Source organism: Diadema antillarum, unplaced genomic scaffold (genome assembly GCF_040938485.1).
Source record: "Diadema antillarum isolate AM-2024a unplaced genomic scaffold, OU_Dant_1.0 seq00000663_RagTag, whole genome shotgun sequence".
In the NCBI taxonomy this organism is placed as follows: Eukaryota; Metazoa; Echinodermata; class Echinoidea; order Diadematoida; family Diadematidae; genus Diadema; species Diadema antillarum.
Window position 1 is genome coordinate 868,361 of NW_027271575.1, and position 19,460 is coordinate 887,820.

The 19,460-nt window shown below is 40.1% G+C and overlaps 1 protein-coding gene across 1 annotated transcript; it reads right to left on the reverse strand.

The window, feature by feature from the left end:
• Nucleotides 1-488: 488 nt before the first annotated feature.
• On the reverse strand, nt 489-14,301 carry LOC139736824 (nuclear inhibitor of protein phosphatase 1-like). Its single transcript, XM_071647485.1, has 7 exons — nt 14,276-14,301; nt 11,502-11,562; nt 9,181-9,334; nt 7,359-7,588; nt 5,878-6,028; nt 1,555-1,619; nt 489-924 (listed from the first exon to the last, which is right to left on the reverse strand). Exons 1-7 carry the CDS (start codon nt 14,299-14,301, stop codon nt 562-564), a joined length of 1,050 nt encoding a protein of 349 aa, XP_071503586.1. The 3' UTR covers nt 489-561.
• Between the last annotated feature and the right edge of the window lie 5,159 nt (nt 14,302-19,460).

The following is a 19,460-nucleotide window of genomic DNA, read 5'->3' on the forward strand; positions in this document are numbered from 1 at the left end:
TACAGACATGGAGTAGCATGAATAATAATGGACTGAGTTTGATCTGTACACACTGATACGTATAATTATGTTGCTTTCTGATGGGTGGTAGTTGACAAGGTCGTATGTATACTATGCACGCAGACAAGCCCTTCAGAGTTTGAGTTTCCCCTTCTTTTGTCAGATAAAAGATCCATCCAGGACACTTTGGTGTGAACACTTTGCATCCATCGCGGGTCATTCCTGGCGTAGGTAGGCTCAACGAATACTACAATCCCTTCCTGTTGAGGACTTGTCTCAAGTAAACTTGGGCAAGTGTCTATGGGAAATGCCTGTTGGCGCGAAATCAACCCGTCCTGAACAGGTTAAAATAATGGGGATCATTAGATGGAGGCTTACCATCCACTACAACTGTGCATTTAAAAAAAAAAAAAAAAAATCGGCCTTCTTTGATTGTTCAGTCACAAGTAGGCAGTCACAATACGCCCCTTATGTACAAAATGGTCCGACTTGTTTTTATGTACACACAAACCAGGCACAAACTGTCTCTGGCTGCAGACTGTGAAAGGGCAAAGGCCGACGCTATAACAAAAGTGACGGAGCTTGTTTCTTCCCTGGCCACGCCTCCTTGGCATATTTCTTCTTCTTGGGACCCACAGGTCCCACTGCCACGGGGCCGGGGGCAGGGGCAATGTTTATGGCGGGCATGTGCCGGGCTGGCTCCACATCCGGTGCCAGATTGAGGGGCTTGAAGAGTCCGAGCGTGCTGCTGGCGCCGAACGGGTTCATGCCCGTGGGCGACGTCGGTGTTGGCATCGAGCCCGAGTTGGGGTCATTGGCCGAGGAGGGCAGGTTGTCGTACAGGCTGGGACCATAGTTGAACCCTTGAAGAGACTTGACGGTGGTGTCCCCTGATGCAGATATCATGTCCTCAGTCTTCTTTTTCTGTTGGAAAATACCATTCATGTCTAGTTATTGCTTTATTTATTGCATGGTGGTCCCTTTCCAACAAATTGGAGAGCAATATTAGACAATATCATTTCCTTGAATGGAGCATATTGTATTTAATTAGTCAATGCTATGATAAACAAACTTTGTGGGCAGTTATTCTTTCATTTTCTCACAATGATATGCTGCAAAAAAAAAATATATAGATAGATAGCAAACAAACTGGAAATGTGCAGTTTAACCTATAAAAAAAACTCATAAACTACATATTGATACCTTTTATCTTATATTCATGATGTGTCTTTTGCTATGTAAACAGCTGAATATAGATAGATAATAAATTTCATCTTCAACATCAACTTCAACTTCAATTAAGAATTTCTTTGCAACACATAGAACCCTGAGAAATCCGAACACATTATCAAAAAGTTTTCATCGTCTCTGAAAATATGCTAGACATTACTTACAATGAACATGAATTGACAATTGAGAATGCCTCTGAAAACAATGAAATGACCCTACTTCACTCTCATGAGTCTGCTCAAACAACCACACACGAGTTGAGGGAATAAATCTACAGCTTACAGCGGTTGGTGTCGAGGGTCAAACATTGTTGTGAGGGCTCACCTTAACTGGTATTACGGAAACCGACACAAGATTCCTGAATCGCCCCACAGAAGGGTCCACATCCTCTGCAGGAGTAACAAGGATGATTATGAACATTACACTTGCATAGTCAACACTACACTGAATGTAATTGCAGTCCATTGCAATCAACAGAAAAACAAATAAACTTCAATGCCAAGTGACGCATTTGGCAGTAGGAGTTGGCGTCGTGGAGGATTAGCATTATTTATTTTGTCAACATAACATATTACATTGGAACTGTAAAATGAGGAATTTTCGTGTGCATTTTAATTCGCGAATTTCGCGAGCGCTAAGATTTGCGAAATTAAAATGCACGCGAGAGTTCTTGTCTACACTATATGCATTGAATGCCAGTGGCAGTTCGCGAAAATTTCACGCCGCAAAAAAGGCCATCGGCTCCAATTCGTGAAAAATTCATGCCGCGAATATATCATGTTTTACAGTATCCTCGAACACGTGTCACTGCTTGCTATGCGAGGTTGGGATCTGATTTTTTTCCCTTCTTTGATCTGATACACTGTTACCACGACAATGCACTAATCGCCACTTACAGCTGTACATGTACATATGCACTGGTATCAGCCATACTTATGTCCACCTCGCATACGTCGAATAATCGCCTAAGTCCAAGGTCTTTTCAAGTTCTCTTTTCTTTATATTCTATTGATTTGAATCCCTCATAAGCCAACGTTTTTCTATAAAGTCAGAGCTATTTCTTCATTCCAAATAGATTTGACTTATGCAAGGTTGACTGTACTACTACATGAAAAGACTACTTCTACTCATACTACTACAACAGCAACAACTACTACTACTACTACTGATAATATGATAATAATACATAGAAATAACAAAAAGAATAATAAATGATATTTATTTTGCACTAAATGCAAAAATTAAAATTGCATTGATACAGAACAAGTAGAGTATGAACATTGCGTTATGTGAACAGCACAGGAGAGGAAACATGCCATGATCATCTTTCGAATTGTTTGAACATTTTTTATCCTTCATTTCGTATTTCTCAGACATAGCTTTCCTTTACAGGTACTGTGGTACCAAATTTTCTGTCACCTTTTAAAATGTGGAAACATAAAGGTGCATATTGTAGCCATGACAAAAGCCCAATTAAATTTGAGTTATTCAAAAGAAGCCAACACCAAAATCTTTGCAAACAGACTGACTGACACACAGACAGACCTTTTGATCAACCCAGTGCTGACAAACAGATTTCTATCTACACCCTCTTCAAATTTTCTTTTGGTCTGAATGTAACAGCTCCTTGTGCCGACCCACATGCCTATGGGCTTTCTGATGCTCGAGTAGAGACTCCATCTCTTCATGCTTTTGGAGGGAGATCTCCTGCGTTGTGATCGTTTTCTAAAAATCTCGTGCTGTCCCACTCGAGTTTGAATTTCTCCCACTCTAAGTGTTTGCCTCCCACTAAAGACACATTCTCCCAGCTTAAAATATTCCATCTGCTCCTGCCCAACATTAGTGTTTTGTCATGTATGAGTATGTTTAGAATTAAGGTTAAGATAGTACCAGACTAGAAATGTTGCTATGGTGACTGGTATGCCTCTGGCATAATGCATGGTTCTCTGAATAGGTCTATAGTACAATGTCTTGACAATGTGTGATGACAGTTTCACATAATTGGTAAAATATTAAAATGTCACAAATGTGTTGAATGTTCACTTTCCTTCAACTAGGTTTAATTGGATGAATGGCTATATTGCCTACAAAGAGTGCAGGTATTTGGGGATTTGAGGATATTTACTTGACTTTGACCCTTTTATGAGTTTAAATTAACCCTATTCTAACTGGGGGGAGGTCAATTTGACCTCCCCCCTCCACATTTCGCGCCGCGATTCCGCAACGCGCAAAGATTTAGCCGCGTCGTTTCAGGACTTTTTTTTTTGAAGTCTCCCGCATATTTTGAGACCAAATTTGCGATGTACGGTTACACCGTTCTGAAGTTACGTAATGTTTTGCATAAGCATGTCAACCCAAAAACGGCTCAAATTCATGATATCGTGTGCAAATCCAATGCAAATTGTGTTTTTTGGTTGAATTGATATGAATTAGATTATTTCAACTTTCAACGATTGAAATTAATCAATTTTAATGTAGATAAGCTTGAAAAAGTGCCTGCAACAAATTTTGGCCAAAAAACAATGGAAAACAAAAGGTAAAAAAACAATGAAATACATAAGAAATTAACAAAACAATAAAACACAAAAGAAACTGATTATGATTGTGCTATTTTTTTTACAAGAAAATTGTTCAATGTGTCTTGAGGAACTCTTACACAAAAATTTAGCTATCATTCAGTCTTTTTTAATGGAGTTATAGGTGAAAATATGATTTCATGCGTAAATTTTCATAATTAATTTACTAAAAATAGAAAATCAAAATTTTTCTTTTGTATGACCATGTAATCTTGTAGTTGACATCCTACTCTATGTTTAGGCAAAATTTTGCAGCGATCGCGCGATTGGGGGCCGAGATCTGAAGGGGGGGGGGGGGTCAAATTGACCCCCCCCCCCCCAGTAAAAACTTGGTCTCAAATAGCCCAGTCAGAATAGGGTTAAGGAAGAAGGGAAATTTAGCACTTTCACTTGACCTTTGACCTTCTGGCAAGAAACTTCAAAGAGAATCTCCAATGGGTAATACATGCATACAGTAAGTTTCAAGAAAAATCCTACAAGCATTGCATAGAAAAGAGGGAAATAGTGAAATTTTGAGGAGTTGACCTTGATCTTTGACCCCTGCCCCATGACCCCTAAATTCCCTAGATAATCAATGCCAGTCAGTAAGTGCATATGTACTAAGTTTCATGAAGATACCTTGAACCATTTGTGAGATATGGAGAAAAAAAAAAGTGAAATTATAACATTTTCACTTGACCTTTGACCTGAAACTCATGACCCGAAATGCTCTCTGAAGAATCTTTATTTGGTAGTTAATGTAAAACTAAGTTTCAAGAAAATACCTTTAGGCACTGCATAGATATGGGGGAAATAGTGAAAAATTGACCTTTGACCTTGGTCATATGTGCCCAACAGTTGAAAGGCAAAACTTTGCCCACTCATACATATACATGCCAAGTTTCATTAGGATACCTCAAACAGTTTTTTAGTTACACTGCCCACAAAATTGATTACGGACGGAAAGACGGACTGACAGACGGACAACCCAAAGACATAATGCCTCCGGTGACACTTTGTAGTGGAGGCATAAATCTATAATAGTAATAATGATATTAATAATGTCTTCTTTTTTTTAAATCCAGGATAGCCTCTTCAGTGTTGCCACTGCTCTCCTAGAGGGTCCTGCCATTATTATTGCCTAAGTATTGCCAGGTACCATTCATACACCTGCGTAGAGGGGGACACGGTGGGTAAAAACAGCTTGTCTAATATGTAAAGCACTGGGTGGAAATCGAGCTCCGTCCTCCAAATGAAGTCGTAAGCCTTATCCACTATGCCAAAGTACCTTAGAACCATTATAGCTTCCAGTATCCACTTTAGGGTCTGGAACACGGCTAAAAGAGACATCGTTATTCAAGCTAGTCACGTGCTCTACCAGCACATAATCAATGTATTGTGTGCATGATCTCACAATAAAGAGTATCCTGTTTGTTGGGGTCAATGTGGGAAAATCTCCTGTCTAAAGGACAAGTTCACCTTCATAGACATGTGGGTTGGGTGAATGCAGCAATATTAGTAGAACACATCAGTGAGAGTTTGAGGAAAATCGGACAGTCCGTTCAAAAGTTATGAATTTTTGAAGTTTCTGCTCAGTCACGACTGGATGAGAAGACTACTATAGTTTGTGATGTCATATGAGTACAACTATATAATGAAAGTATAAAGAAAATACGAGATATTCTCGCTTTTCTCACATAATAAAAGAACACTTGACTTCTGTCTTTCAGAAGTCGGGGGGAATAATATTACCCCTAACATAAGTCAGCAACAAGTCGAAGAAATGTGCGCTTTATTCAAAAAGTCAAGTTTTGTAAAATTCTCTTTTTATTTTCTTTATATTGTTGTACGCATGTGACATCATACACTGTAGTAGTCTTCTCCTCCAGCAGTGATTGCACAGATACTTTAAAAATTTATAACTTTTTAACGGATAGTCGGATTTTCCCCTAACTTTCACTAATGTGTTCTACTAATAGTGTTGCCTTCAAACAATCCACATGTACAAACGTATGAGAAGGTGAACTTGTCCTTTAAGAGGAGCTTAGGGTGAGAGTCTCTCCTCCATGCACGTTCCAACCCTGAATCTCACCTGGATTGATGACTTCGTCTTCTTCTCCAAACGAGACATGCGAGTGCTTCCTCTTCCTCTTGGCCCGCTGCATCTCCCCCTGACTCTGAGTCTCCTCGAAGCCAATTGCGCCGATGCGCTTGTTGTGAGCCGTGTTGAACTCTGTTAAATTCTGTTGCGGTTTCAGAAACGCAAAAGACAATACCGATGACATCTGTCATTCAAACATGATTCTACATTGCACAGCATTATGATTTATGGCAAAACATAGTTCTGGTACACTGTATTCCTGCAAAATTGTCAAATTTCGCTCCAAAATCTACACATATGCCTAGGAAATGTGTGGAATAACGCTGTAATAACAATAACATTGGGTGTTGATGAAAATGCGAAATATTACCCCAAAAAGTTGTTCCTCTGGATTGTACAGGGTTGTAATATGGGAGCACTTCGCGTTCTGGCTGACCGCAGTTATGGGCCGAGTTGATACAACGCGCGCATCAAACAACCTCTTTGGCGCGCCTACAAAATGAACATGCGCCTATGTGTAGAATATGGCGACAACAAACTGTGTATAAATTGTCTGAAATAGGGCCGAGTTGTCCCTGAGACGAAGTTAACCTGGATCCTTCTGGAATAAAAGTCAGTATACCAACTTTTATTTTTGATCTCAAAATACTCCGAAACAACTCATCACCGCAGCAAATCACTTCAGCCAGGGAAGTTTCTTGGTAGACTCTTTCGGTATATCACAAGCAAATATGAAATTATGCAAGAGGTGTTCTCAAACCTTTGAATACCAGAAATACATTGTATGTTTTCACTTTAAACAAAAGGGTAAGGTTTAGGGTTAGAACAAAAGCATGTTGGCACGGTAGATCCATCTCCTTTCCATGCTACGATTAATGTAAAATAAAATCAGACAAACAGAACTGCAGGGGATTTGATCAAGACTACATGTAAAATAAGAAAATCAAAGAATGTTTATTTGCATGTTATTGTGCTATGAATTGGTCTGCGGGCTTACAATGCCATTTACCACTCCACACTCAATGACTATGATTGCTCACAGGTCACCTACTACAGTGCACTCCCATTTTAACAAACCCAGTTTAACTGAAATACTCATTCGGATGAAGTGAAAATTCAGGTCCAAAAATTCTCATCTAGATATTCTTATAAACTATAATGTACAACTATAATAAGATATCAATACAAAAAAAAGAAGACAGCTGGTTCTGAGGACTTTCTTACACGGTAAATTCAAAAACATTTGCGGCACAAATTTGTTGCAAAGGAGCGGATAGCCTTTTCAGCTGCATGAGATTTGCACGAATCGCCTTTTGGCAGTCCTTGCATGGTGCAGACAAACACTTTCATGTGCATTATACTTTAATGAATTTTGGCTCCTAGCAAAAGTTTTATGCACACAAAAAATTTATGGTTTTATGGTAATATAGGAGTCGCCTGCATCAGGAAAACTGAGAAAAGGGTCCTCTTACGTCCAGTTCATTCTCTTCCTCTGGCAGTCCTAGCAGCCCAGTGGAGATGTCCTCCTCCGTCTTGTCCATCACCTCCGCATCGGCTGACTTCATCGCCACGGTGATGGTCTGTGGCTTCTCCCGCAGGATGTAGGAGCGGGTGGAGGCCCCAAAGTGGATGATGCTGTCAATTGGGACCTGCTGGGGCTTGTTGGCTTCCAGACAGATAGAGCCTAGGAAGGTCCCATGTGCTTGAAAGGGAAAGAGCAAGACCCAGAGAAAGACCTTATACTTCAATATGGCACCACCAATGCATTGTGGTGTGTGCATATGTGACCCGCTACAACAAAATGGTCCTAAAGTCGCGCACGGTCGAAGCCGTGCAAATCGACTTTGAAGTTAGAGCATCAAAATTGGTCAAAACTTACGATTTTCTGAATTTGACATATTATTAGAGTCTGACATGTCTTCTATCATCTGTCGAAATTTTGAAGCAAAATGATGAAAGGAAAGACCAAAAAATAGCGTTTTTCTGGGCCATGTTTTTTTGGCGTTTCAACGAAGCAGAAACTGGTTCGAACATTTGGATTGAGCGCCACACATAGGCTCCGCCCCTAACAACGACCAGAGTGCTCTCATTGGTCAGTTTGCTGCTTGCCGCTAACCGAAGCGTGAAGCTCGCACTCTGCCCAGTCGACTGGTGCGTGCGGGCGGGTTGAGCTATGCCTAGCCGCTTCTCCTGACATCCTGGTCACTGATTGGTCGGTGAGGAGACCGCCGACGCTGTGTTTGAATGAGCATTTCGGGGGTTGCTAGGGCTTAACTTCTATTGTCCGGAGGTGAATACTGACTTGCGTGTCTCTTGATTGTGATTGTGTCGCAAGGAGAACTTTTAGGGCGCTTTTCTCGAAACAGTGATTTCCCACAAGTCTTGACATGCTCTCTTTTAAACATCGATATCTCCGCAGCCGATTATTTTTATAAGACGTGTTGTATATCAATTTAAAGCAGAAAGATTAGGGAATTGTGTCATGCAATTTTCAAATAATCGACCTCGCCCGACTTTAGGATCATTTTGTTGTAGCGGGTCACATATAATCCAGCTACTTTGGAGGCAAGGGTGGGGATATGGCTCAGTCGGTAACGCGTCTACCTTCACATCCAAGAGCACCAGGTTTGAGTCCCCAAGTCTCACTGAATAATGTTGGGTGTAAGTATTCCGTCCCCTCTAGTATAAACAGGCAAAAACACTGTCTCTCAGAAAAGACATTAAACGGAGGTTCCGTGTGTGGATTAGCAACGGCACACATACATAGAAGATAACGTCCTAATTAGGTGATCATACTCTCTCTCCAAACAATGAGAGACTTCTATATGATACTACATAAAAAGAAACCTGTTAAGTCGCGATTCAAATTAATAATTCCCATGTTGAGACTTTGCTTTTATGGCTATTGAATAATGAATTGCCCATAACTGACATGAAGAGACAATTATTACTCAGTGCTTCATCACGGCTAGTACAAGTACGTAACACTGATTGAATTGTGTTAAAATTTAGGTTTATAAAGGGCAATTTGTCAGTCACTTGCAACTGTTTAGTCCTTGGTCTAATTACTGTCCTGTACTCATTAGTGTTGATCAATTGACGCTTCAAGTGCTACTATCATGTTCATACTGTAAAACAAGCCAACAGAAGTTTGCTGGCACTGTTATTCTTCAACACGTATGCTGCCCACTGCTGGTTTAAGATCAGCATGCTGGCCCTAATATATTCATGGAACCTGTTTTTAAGACACAAGTGGAAACGTGTACCAGTGTTTCATGCAGCCAACATACTTACTGCTACCAAGGTCAACGATGAAAGACCTGTTGAGATGTTTGTGCCACAAGAGGGCGGCATGCACACGTGAGCATGAGGCATGGTCGAGGATAAAGTCACAGACTATTGAGTTGCGGCCAAAGAAGTAGCACTTCTTTTCATCAACCATCATTTTCTGAAATTGAATGAAAATACAGCAGTGTAACGTCACAATTTTTTCTTTCTCTAGATTTCAAAGAATGCATGGAAAGAACAGCTATCTCTGAGTCTTACTACACATGCGGTCAACTGCTCATTGCTAAACTTAACAAATAATTATTTGACAAGCATAGTGTACAGTGTACTGTTAGGGCTATTTGGGATGGTGAAAGAAGATGTTGCCAGCCATTTTATTCGTCCCATATAGGCCCTTCTTTCAAGTCATATTGACCCACTACAACAAAAGGATCCTAAAGTTGCTGACGGTTGAGACGAAAAAAATTGAGTTTGAAGTCATATCATTAAAATCAGTCAAAACAATCGGTTTTGTGTTTTTTGCATAATTTCGTAGTCTAATGTTTTGTCTATTATCTGCCAAAATTTCACAGCTAAATGATTAAAGCAAAGGCAAGAAATCAGCGTTTTTTGCGCCATGAATTTCTGACTTTAAACGTAACAGAAACATGTCCGAAGATTTGGATTCAGAGCTGCACCTACAATTGTAGACTCCCACCCTAGCAACGAGGGAGTGATCTTATTGGTCAGTGCGTGGCATTCTGCTTAGTGACTGGTCGTGCGTAGACCGCCTACGCTAAGCTTGAATGAACATCGCGGAGGTCGCTAGGAGCATGCCTTGTATTATCAAGCGGTGAAAACTGTCTCGCCTCCCCTTGATCATGATAGCGTCGGAAGGAAAACTTTGAAGGCGTTTTTCTCGAAACTCTGATTTCCTCAAGCACTTGACATGCACTTATAACATCATCGATATTTCTGCAACCGAGTACTTTTATGGGTTGTGCTATATAGAAATTAAAGTAGAAGAGTAAAGGAATAATGTCATGCCATTTTCAGAAAATTACCCTCCCCCGACTTTCGCATCCTTTTGTTGTAGCGGGTCACATATTTCCTATTTCTATTGCTCTGGCACAATTGCGATCAATGTTTCCAGGTTAGCATGCCTGTACAGTGACAGGGCGATCATTAACGGCCACCTGGAAACATTAGAGTGCACATTACTTGAATACGAGACCATTCTGAAGCAAATAATTTTCACACATGTACTCTTCAATGAATCCAACAAGGATTTGAACAATCATCCCCCAGCATTCCCACTGATCAGTTACTAGCCATCCCCTTCAAAGGAGACCTCTGGATGATTTTTAGATTTTAACATTTGATCAACTATAAATTAGTTGAGGACAGAGTTTCAGAATTTGTGATAATTGGGATGAAGAATAAGAATATTTTCAAAATTTAGAACAAATTGCAATGAACAAGGATGATGACATGGCAGAGTCACCATAAGAGTGCATGAGTTGGGGCTCAAGGAAGCAGAACAAAAGAAGAAGGCATGCATAGATTATACACAGGTGAACTTGCAAGCAAGCGGTATTCACTGGAATTACACTGCTACATTTATGAAATATGTGAACCTCCTATGTCATCATCCTTGTTCAGTGTAATTTCTTAAAGATTTTTCAAAGTATTGTTTCTCTGCTCAAGAACCACAATAAATTCCACAAATCTATACATGGAGTTGTCGATTTATGTACTACATAATGTGAAATTATGAAAATCGTCTGGAATATCCCTTTAAAACTCTCATTCATTAACCAGGGTAAAGCTTAAATTGACACACCACTCCCTGGCATTTACAATGTACATGTATAACTCAAATCCTGCATGATTTAGCCAGTCATTTCAACCAATGGAATAGCAGCATTTTGCTTATAAGCCATTGGTGCAAAGTGTCTTTAGCATGCATGAGATTCTTCAAATAAGAGCTGTGCGGACTGGCTGGGATATTCATCACCAAACACTTTTAGCAACAGGCGGTAAGTCCAGGGCACAAGTTTTTACGATAAAGAAATTCAGCCAAGTCTTCAGCAAAGGTCCTTTGATTGGTTCCTGCGTTTTTCTCTGATGACTAGACTAGACTCCATCTCGCATGACAATCCATTCCTCACTTCTTTTTAATATAATTTTGTACAAGCAATATCAACCAGAAGATGAAGAACCTGAATCTCAAAGTACATTTGACATTCTTGCTACACCAATCCGTATGTTGCATGGGCCAACCTGGCTCAAAAGTGATTAGAGACTAAAAAGTTAGGAAAAGTCAGACTGATGGAGATTTTGCTCACCTCAATCATTTTGTTCTCCTTCATGACATCCAAGTGCAGACCTGCTGGAGCCTTTCCAGCCCTAGTGACACACAATGACAGAGTGGCACAGAATGAGTATTGAAAGAAATATATAGTAGGGTTTACATGATTGAAATAAAAGAAATAGTACAATGAAAGTGAGTGGAAATGAGTTACAAACAAGGTAAAAGGGAAGATAGACTGTTGTGACAACTGGGATCTCAGTTTGACTGAATTAACTTCCCGCAAATCTGCTCAAACCATCACTATGAGATATTGCAAGTCTTCTTTTTCATATTGTCAAACTCCCACATGGACATGTACACTGTAGATCTACGACTGCAGTACTGAGTACTATGTGAATTACTGGATTTCATGACTTTTACTACGGAGGTTTTCCTTTACCTTGTGTTGTGATATTAAACATCCCCATGACATAGGTTCTAACGTTACAATCTACTGTATTTTCCAATACAGTATCAACACTGTGCTGTTCTTTGCCGACTCTGACCCTCTCTCTCTTACGAGTCTTAATTGTTACCCCACTACTTTCTATACCCAGTTTGTGTGACAATCACAATGGTGCGTTTGAGAGCTCTAGATCGCCTAGTGTAGTGAGGAGCCCACACCTCGCCAGGGGCCCGCATACCGTCACCCTGTTAAAAATTGTTACGAGCACACTGGACAATTATCTATGACTGGGATTGTGTTCAGCACGCTTGAAACTTGGCAGAACTACCACAACCATTGACCGAAAGATCGGTCTGTATCTGTCCGTCGGGGAATGTTCCGCGGAGACTGCGTCTGGCTTCACGGATCCCCTGTCTATGGAGGACAGCGTTAATGGCAAAATATAAAAGAGTCCTCTGGACAGACAGATCTTTCTGTCTACCACAACCAAGCAAGTTGTGGAGAAAACCGAAGAGTTTTTCGCGAAAATCTGAAATTTATAGTAGGAATACCTGTTGGAAGTATCATTACGGTCACCTGCACGCATCGATATTCTTATACGTGTACATGTCTATGGGAGCCTCAGGGTCACCCGCACACATCTTTTACGTGCTTTGTCCATTATGGGATTGCAGGTGACGAGTTGCGGGCCCCTTCCTTAGCGCACAACTATTCCGCATCGTTCCCGTTTGACGACGATAGCTGCAAATTTCCATTATCAATCAGTGAACTTGAGTCTGAGATTCTACATGTTCTATTGGAATCTTCAGCAGTTTTCCTGTAGATCTATGTGAGTAGGAATTCATAGAATTTCAGTGACGAAATGTGATTTAAAATATGCATAAACATTAACTATGACGAGGTGCGGGTCACCCAAGGGCCAAGTATCTCTAACTTGTTAAGTAGAATTCTAGGCCTAAAGTAGTTCTGGATCTTAGTAATAATCGTGACGTGGCTCTTCTTACATGCTAATGATCTTAGCTTAGACCTCCACTACTGTAACACTATGCCTAGAGTCTCCACTATCACTACAAGCTTCATCCCAATCGCCACGAACAAAAACTGTTATATATAAATACTCCCTTACTCGTTTATTCCAAGAACAATCATAGACTGGAACTCACTCCCATCAACAGACATCACAAACAAGGAAGGACTCTTTTAAAGCAGCAACCCTGCAATACATCCAGGAGCAAAGCAACTACACCCTACACTTCTCTCTCCGCGCAATTTAACACCAGCGCACCCCCTCCCTGTCCGGTTGGCCCCTACTAAAAGGGGTGTTGGACAGTATACTTGGGTGACCCGCACCTCGTCATAGTTAATGTTTGCGCGTATTTGAATCACATTTCGCCACTGAAATTCTTTGAAATTCAACTCACATACAGGAAAAATGCTGAAAATTCCAATGGAATCACAAGCTCACTGATCGATATCGAAAATTTGCAGCTATCGTCGTCAAACGCGAACGATGCGAAATAGCTGTGCGCGAAGGAAGGGGCCCGCAACTCGTCACCCGCGCTCCCATAGACAAAGCACGTAAAAGACGTGTGCGGGTGACCGTGATGCTCCCATAGACATACACGTAAAAGATGCGTGCGGGGACAGTGGTGATACTTATAATACGTAGGGTCCTATTCTGATTAAAATTTCCGATTTTCGCGAAAAACTGTTCGGTTTTCACCAAAAATTTGCTTTGCCCTGCCAAGTTTCAAGCATACTGAACACAGTCCCGGGCTTAAATTTTTGTTTAGTGCGCTTAAAACAATTTTAAGCGGGGTGACGGTATTCGGGCCCCTGACGAGGTGCGGGTACCTCGCTATACATACCAACATGGTACATACGAAGAAGAAAGTTCAGCCGATTGCTGGTACCGGTACTGTACCACTACCAGTACGACGAGAGTAGGCCTACTCATACTCTCCCCTGCTGGCCAGCTACGGTTGCTGGGCTAGGCATATGGGGCCATGGGGCTCGTCCTTGTCGGCGCCGCCGCTGCCGCGGCCGTTTACAGGGAGGATAAAGCGCTGCGTGTACTGTAAAACCGCGGGTCCCACCGGTACAGTCTACTGCATGGTTTTCATGCTGTGCCGAGCACTGTGCAGCATACTGCTAGTTATTTACACACTGTCTGTAGAGTCTGCAAGCGAGATCAGACGCACTGTGCTACTTCAAGGGCTTTTTTCCTCGGCATAACCAACAACATTCTTGAGGGTGACTGCACATTTTCGGCCACATTTTCATGATGTCAATTACTACTGCTCCGCCAATATCACAACTACAACATACTTCCTTGAATGGATACAACCATTACGAAGACTTACCATGATGGGACATCAAAATTCGCCATGTTTCCAGATGTTGAATATTTTTTCGACGCTTGTCGTCTGCTGCCATCTACGTTTCCTATCTTGATTTGCTCCTGGCCTCGAAATTTCCGAGGGAACATCAAGGGAGGCCTGGACCGGACGCCCCCCCCCCCTTTTACATTTTGTTGAAACAAAAGAAATAAAACGAAAAAGATCGGGGAGGCGTCCCCCGGCCTTTACGGAATTCCTGGATCCGCCCTCAAGGGCGTCAAAAGTGGGGGGTGTGGGGGGGGGGGGGGGGGTGGGGGGGAGGGGGAGGGGTGGCACTCCCCTCCCCCCCCCCATACCAATTTTTTGGGCAAAACGAGTTTTAGCCCCGGGGCCCTCCCCCCAAAGTGTCCCCCGTAATAATCAATATTATTTAAAGGACAAAATGAACAATAAAAATGTACCCTCTGTATGTTATAATCATGGATAGTCCTTCGCACTACATTTTTTTTCACTATGTTTAATTGCCTAGAAATTTAAACGCGACTTTCGTACTCTGTTTTTTTGCACAAAAAGTCCATACCGTAGGAGGGGGATCCCCCCTCTCCCTGTTCGGTCGCTTCGCTTCCTTTGATCCCCGAGGGTCTCACGCCGTCACAACAAATGTATCCCCGTATGTTCTAATCATAGTCCGCAGCACAATTTGAAGAGTTTGTTTGCAAAAACCGATAAGTCCATTTTTGAAGATTTTGAAGTACGGTCTTTGTCATAAAGTAAAAAATGATACCTTTTAAATGATATATTGGTCACTAAATAATATTATGAAGGTACATTTTTGAAGTTATGGCCAAAAGAAGCACAAATTTTCTTATTATTCTTTTTGTTTTTCTTGACTTTTAATCGCAAATATCTCCATTTGGCAAATATTTTTATCGGTTTTTGCGAACAAACTCTTCATTTTTTCAATATGTTTAATTTCCTGGAAATTTGCTTTTAAATGCTCTATAAGCGCGACTTTTGTACTCTGTTTTTACCAAAAGTCCCTACTACCCCCCCCCCCACACACCCTCTCTCAGCTGAGTCGCTTCGCTCCCTCGCCGAGGATCTCTCACCGTTACATAAAATGTATAATACCCCCTGTATGTTATGATCATATTCCTTCGCACTACTTCACTATGTTTAATTTCCTAGAAATTTGATCTTAAATGCACTATATAAACGCACTTTTGTACTCTGTTTTGTTGTTGTTATTATTTTGTTTTGTTTTTGTTTTTACAAAAAGTCCCTACCGTTAGGATCCCCCTGCCACACCCTCCTCCTGTTCGGTCGCTTCGCTCCCTCACCGAGGTTAATCTCACACCATGGGAGAGGGGTATCCCCCATCCAACACCCCCTCCCTGCTCGGTCGCTTCGCTTCCTCGCCGAGGATCTCATACCGTCACATAAGTATAGTATGATGTACCCCGTATGTTATAATGATAGTCCTTCGCGCTAATTTTTTCCACTATGTGTAATTTCCTAGAAATTTGCTTTTAAATGCTCTATAGATGCGACTTTTGTACTCTGTTTTTACAAAAAATCCCTATACCGTAGTAGCCCCGCTCATACGTGCCCCCGTCGAGATTTTGTCCCCCCCCCCCCCCCCCGTCCGTCCTGTAAACCGCCAAAAAACAGCTGACGCTTGACTTAAAACTGTGGTTGTGCTACATTTCGTCGATTATCAATCAGCTTTTTTTTTCTGGTGTTCTTTTTGTGGGAAAAAAATGCTCGTTAAGTTGCGCAGGAAATTCACACACTGTGCCTGAAAAAAAGAAAAAGAAGATTATCTGCTGTATGATGGTTTTGAAAACTACAGACTAACCGTACTGGAAGCTGACACGCATGGCCGGCGCCGTGTTTTCAAAAGTTTGTGTGTGTGTGTGTTTCAAGTTTCAAGTTTATTTCATATTTCCACTTTCTCAGAGATGGGATTACAAAATGATTGACAATAAAACAAAAGTACAAAATATATACAACCATATCTTATGTTTGAAAAAAAAAGAAGACAAACAAACATTACACACAACTTGATATTATATGTCACCGTGCACCTCTAAACGAACATAAAGTCGCCCACACTGATTTTGCGTGAGGACTGAAAATAAGTGAAATGGGTCAATTTAGCCGAACTTGACTTTTTCATATTTTCTGAAAGAGCGGATCTTCTTTTACATTATGCTAAAAATTGGTATCATAAAACGGGCAGGAAAGTGTGTTTTTTTTAGCAGTTTATTTCGAACATTTTTGGTCAGGGATCAGCCATAGAAAGACCAACGGTCTATGTTGATCCCCCACAAATTGAAATAGCTGCTTTTATGTTGTGTTTGTCTGTTGTAAAATCCTTGTAAGTTGGACTTATTTTTCTTGTATTGTTGCAATGTCCTACTGTGTATGTATCATTCCTGTATTTTTTGTAAATGCTTTTTATCAGGATGTGGAAAATAAATGAAATGAAATGATTAAAAAAAAAAACATTTTTGATAGATCAGTGTGATTAGGTGTGTCTTTAGAATCCCTTTATCATTTCTGAAAAACCTTGTATACACTCTTCACTTTCACCTCTAATAACATTTGAAAGGATAGTGCTATACTGCTTTGAAAGGTGGCATTAATTATGGACAGAATGTGTTAATGAGGCATGCTTAATTTCAGTTTAATCTGATAATCCCTTCATTGTTGTTACTCTGTGGTTTTTACTTCCTGTTTTTTGTCCCATTCATCGCACAGCCAGCACGGTTTGGTAAAGATTAAGCGCTTGAATAGACACTGTACTTCAGAGCCTCTTTTTTCAGTTCACACTTTTCCTGAGTTTGTGCTTTCTTTCCAATATTTAGAGAGGTCAGGAGAGTCCATTTGATTTGAGTTATACATCATTTTAAAGCTTAAAGTCTGCTCTTTCAGAATATGGTCTTAACTAAAAATTCATGTCTGGCGAATTTTTGTTTGTTTTGAGGTGCAGGGTCACAAATGGTCATTATCATCTGAGGATATCACAAATCAATGTCAGAAATATGATGGGGCCTACATAAAAGCAATGACGCTTGTAAAAACTGTAGGTTCCCGAATTTATAGGCGTGAAATTATACGGAGAACGGACATGTTTATCTCGACCAACTTAAATTGTACCAGTGCAAAATCAGTATTTAAAACGAACTATCGAACCACATGAATACTTTAGTATCGCTTAAACGAGGCTGTACATATTTCGCCGTGTTTACACACACACACACACACACACACAAAGTGCTATAACGGTATCGTCAAATAACTTGGAGCTGCAGACAAAGACAAAAGACTGGGGGTATTAAAAAAAGAATGTTGCTAAGAGCCGGGTAGTGTGTATCCACTAAGTAATAGCCGTTTTAGTTTGCGTTTGAAGGTGAATAAGGATAAGGAAGAAGTAATATCTTGAGGGAGGTCATTCCAGTATCTGGGTCCAGTAAACATAATTGTTTTCTTTGCAAAAATAGTGCGAGTACGGGGAAGGTGATAAGCGTCACTCTGACGAGTGGGGTAGCAATGAATAGAGCGATTTCTTTTGAACATGTGAATAAAAACGGATGGTAATTCATTAGTTGTTAGTTTATACATGAAAATTCCAAGATTATAATAAAATAGGTCTGGAATTTTCAGAATTCTGTTTTGATGAAAAAAACAGTTGGTATGAGCAAAATATCCGGCGTGGTTTATAATTCTTATTGCACGCTTTTGAAGGGAATCTAATAGTAAATTGATTGCGTTTCCCCACGCCAAAATTCCATAATTAAAGTGTGGAGATATTAAAGAAGAATATATACTCTGCAAAATATAAACAGGGAACAAATGTTTAAGCTTGTTTAAAATTCCAATATTTCTGGACAAAATTTTACTTACAAAATTAATATGAGTTTTCCAGGATAATTCTCGGTCAATCCAAAGCCCTAAAAACTTTGCGTTATTGACCTGCGTTAAACATATATCATTTATTTTGATCTCATGTGGGACAACATTCAAAGAATTACTGAATACCATATAATAAGTTTTTTCTATATTCAGGGATAATTTGTTGGCATAAATCCAGGATTGCACAGACCTAAGCTCAATATTCATCATATCAATTAATGTATTAGGGTCTCGATGAGAACAAAACAAACTTGTGTCATCAGCAAAACAAATAAATGATACAATTGGCGATGATTTTTGAAGGTCATGTATGTATAAAATAAATAAAAGTGGGCCCAAGAGGAAGCCCTGTGGGACTCCACATGAGATAAGTTTTAACTGCGAATCATAGCCGTTAATGTTAACAAATTGCTTTCTATCAAGTAACTCTTAAACCATTCGAGAGGTGGCCCGCGAATTCCATAATGATACAGTTTAGAAAATAAAATTTCGTGATCTATCGTATCAAAAGCTTTAGAGAAATCAAGAAAAACTCCAATTGTATGCTCAAAATTATCTATAGCATGAGCTACCTTGTCTATAAAAGTGAGTAAAGCATGGGTTGTATTATAATGTTTTCTGAAACCAAACTGAGAATCTGATAAAATATTATGATTTGTAAGAAATTTCAATAATCGCGTGTAAACTAACCTTTCAAGGATTTTAGAGATCGAAGTCAATAGAGAAATTGGTCGGTAATTATTCACCAAATCTTTCTGTCCCTTCTTAAAGATAGGGACAACTTTTGCAACTTTCATTTTATTGGGGACTTTACCATTAACTAGAGATTGATTAAAAATGTATGTTAAAGGAGAAATGATTTGATTCAAAACATTTTTTAAAAGAAAATTTGTAATTCCATCATATCCTGAACTTTTTTTTATCGTTTAGATTCTTGACGATATCAACAATTTCTTCTTCAACAATAGGTTCAAAAAAATATTGATTGAGGATTCCTATTACCTAAGTATCTATGATATTCAGTTGGGGATTTCGGGATTTTACTGGCAAGATGTGGACCAAGACTTGCGAAATAATTATTAATAGATTCCGCCATGCTAACCGGATCGTTAATCTGCCGGCCGTCCGCCGAAATATATTGGGAAGATCAGTATTGACCATTGAACAAACCATCAAACAATAAAAGAAATCATCGATCGGAGCGCGGCTAAATGTTCTCAAACAGATCCTGTTCAATTATACAGATGTATAATTTAAAAATGAGGTAAGGTTTTTATCTGTTTTATTTGGA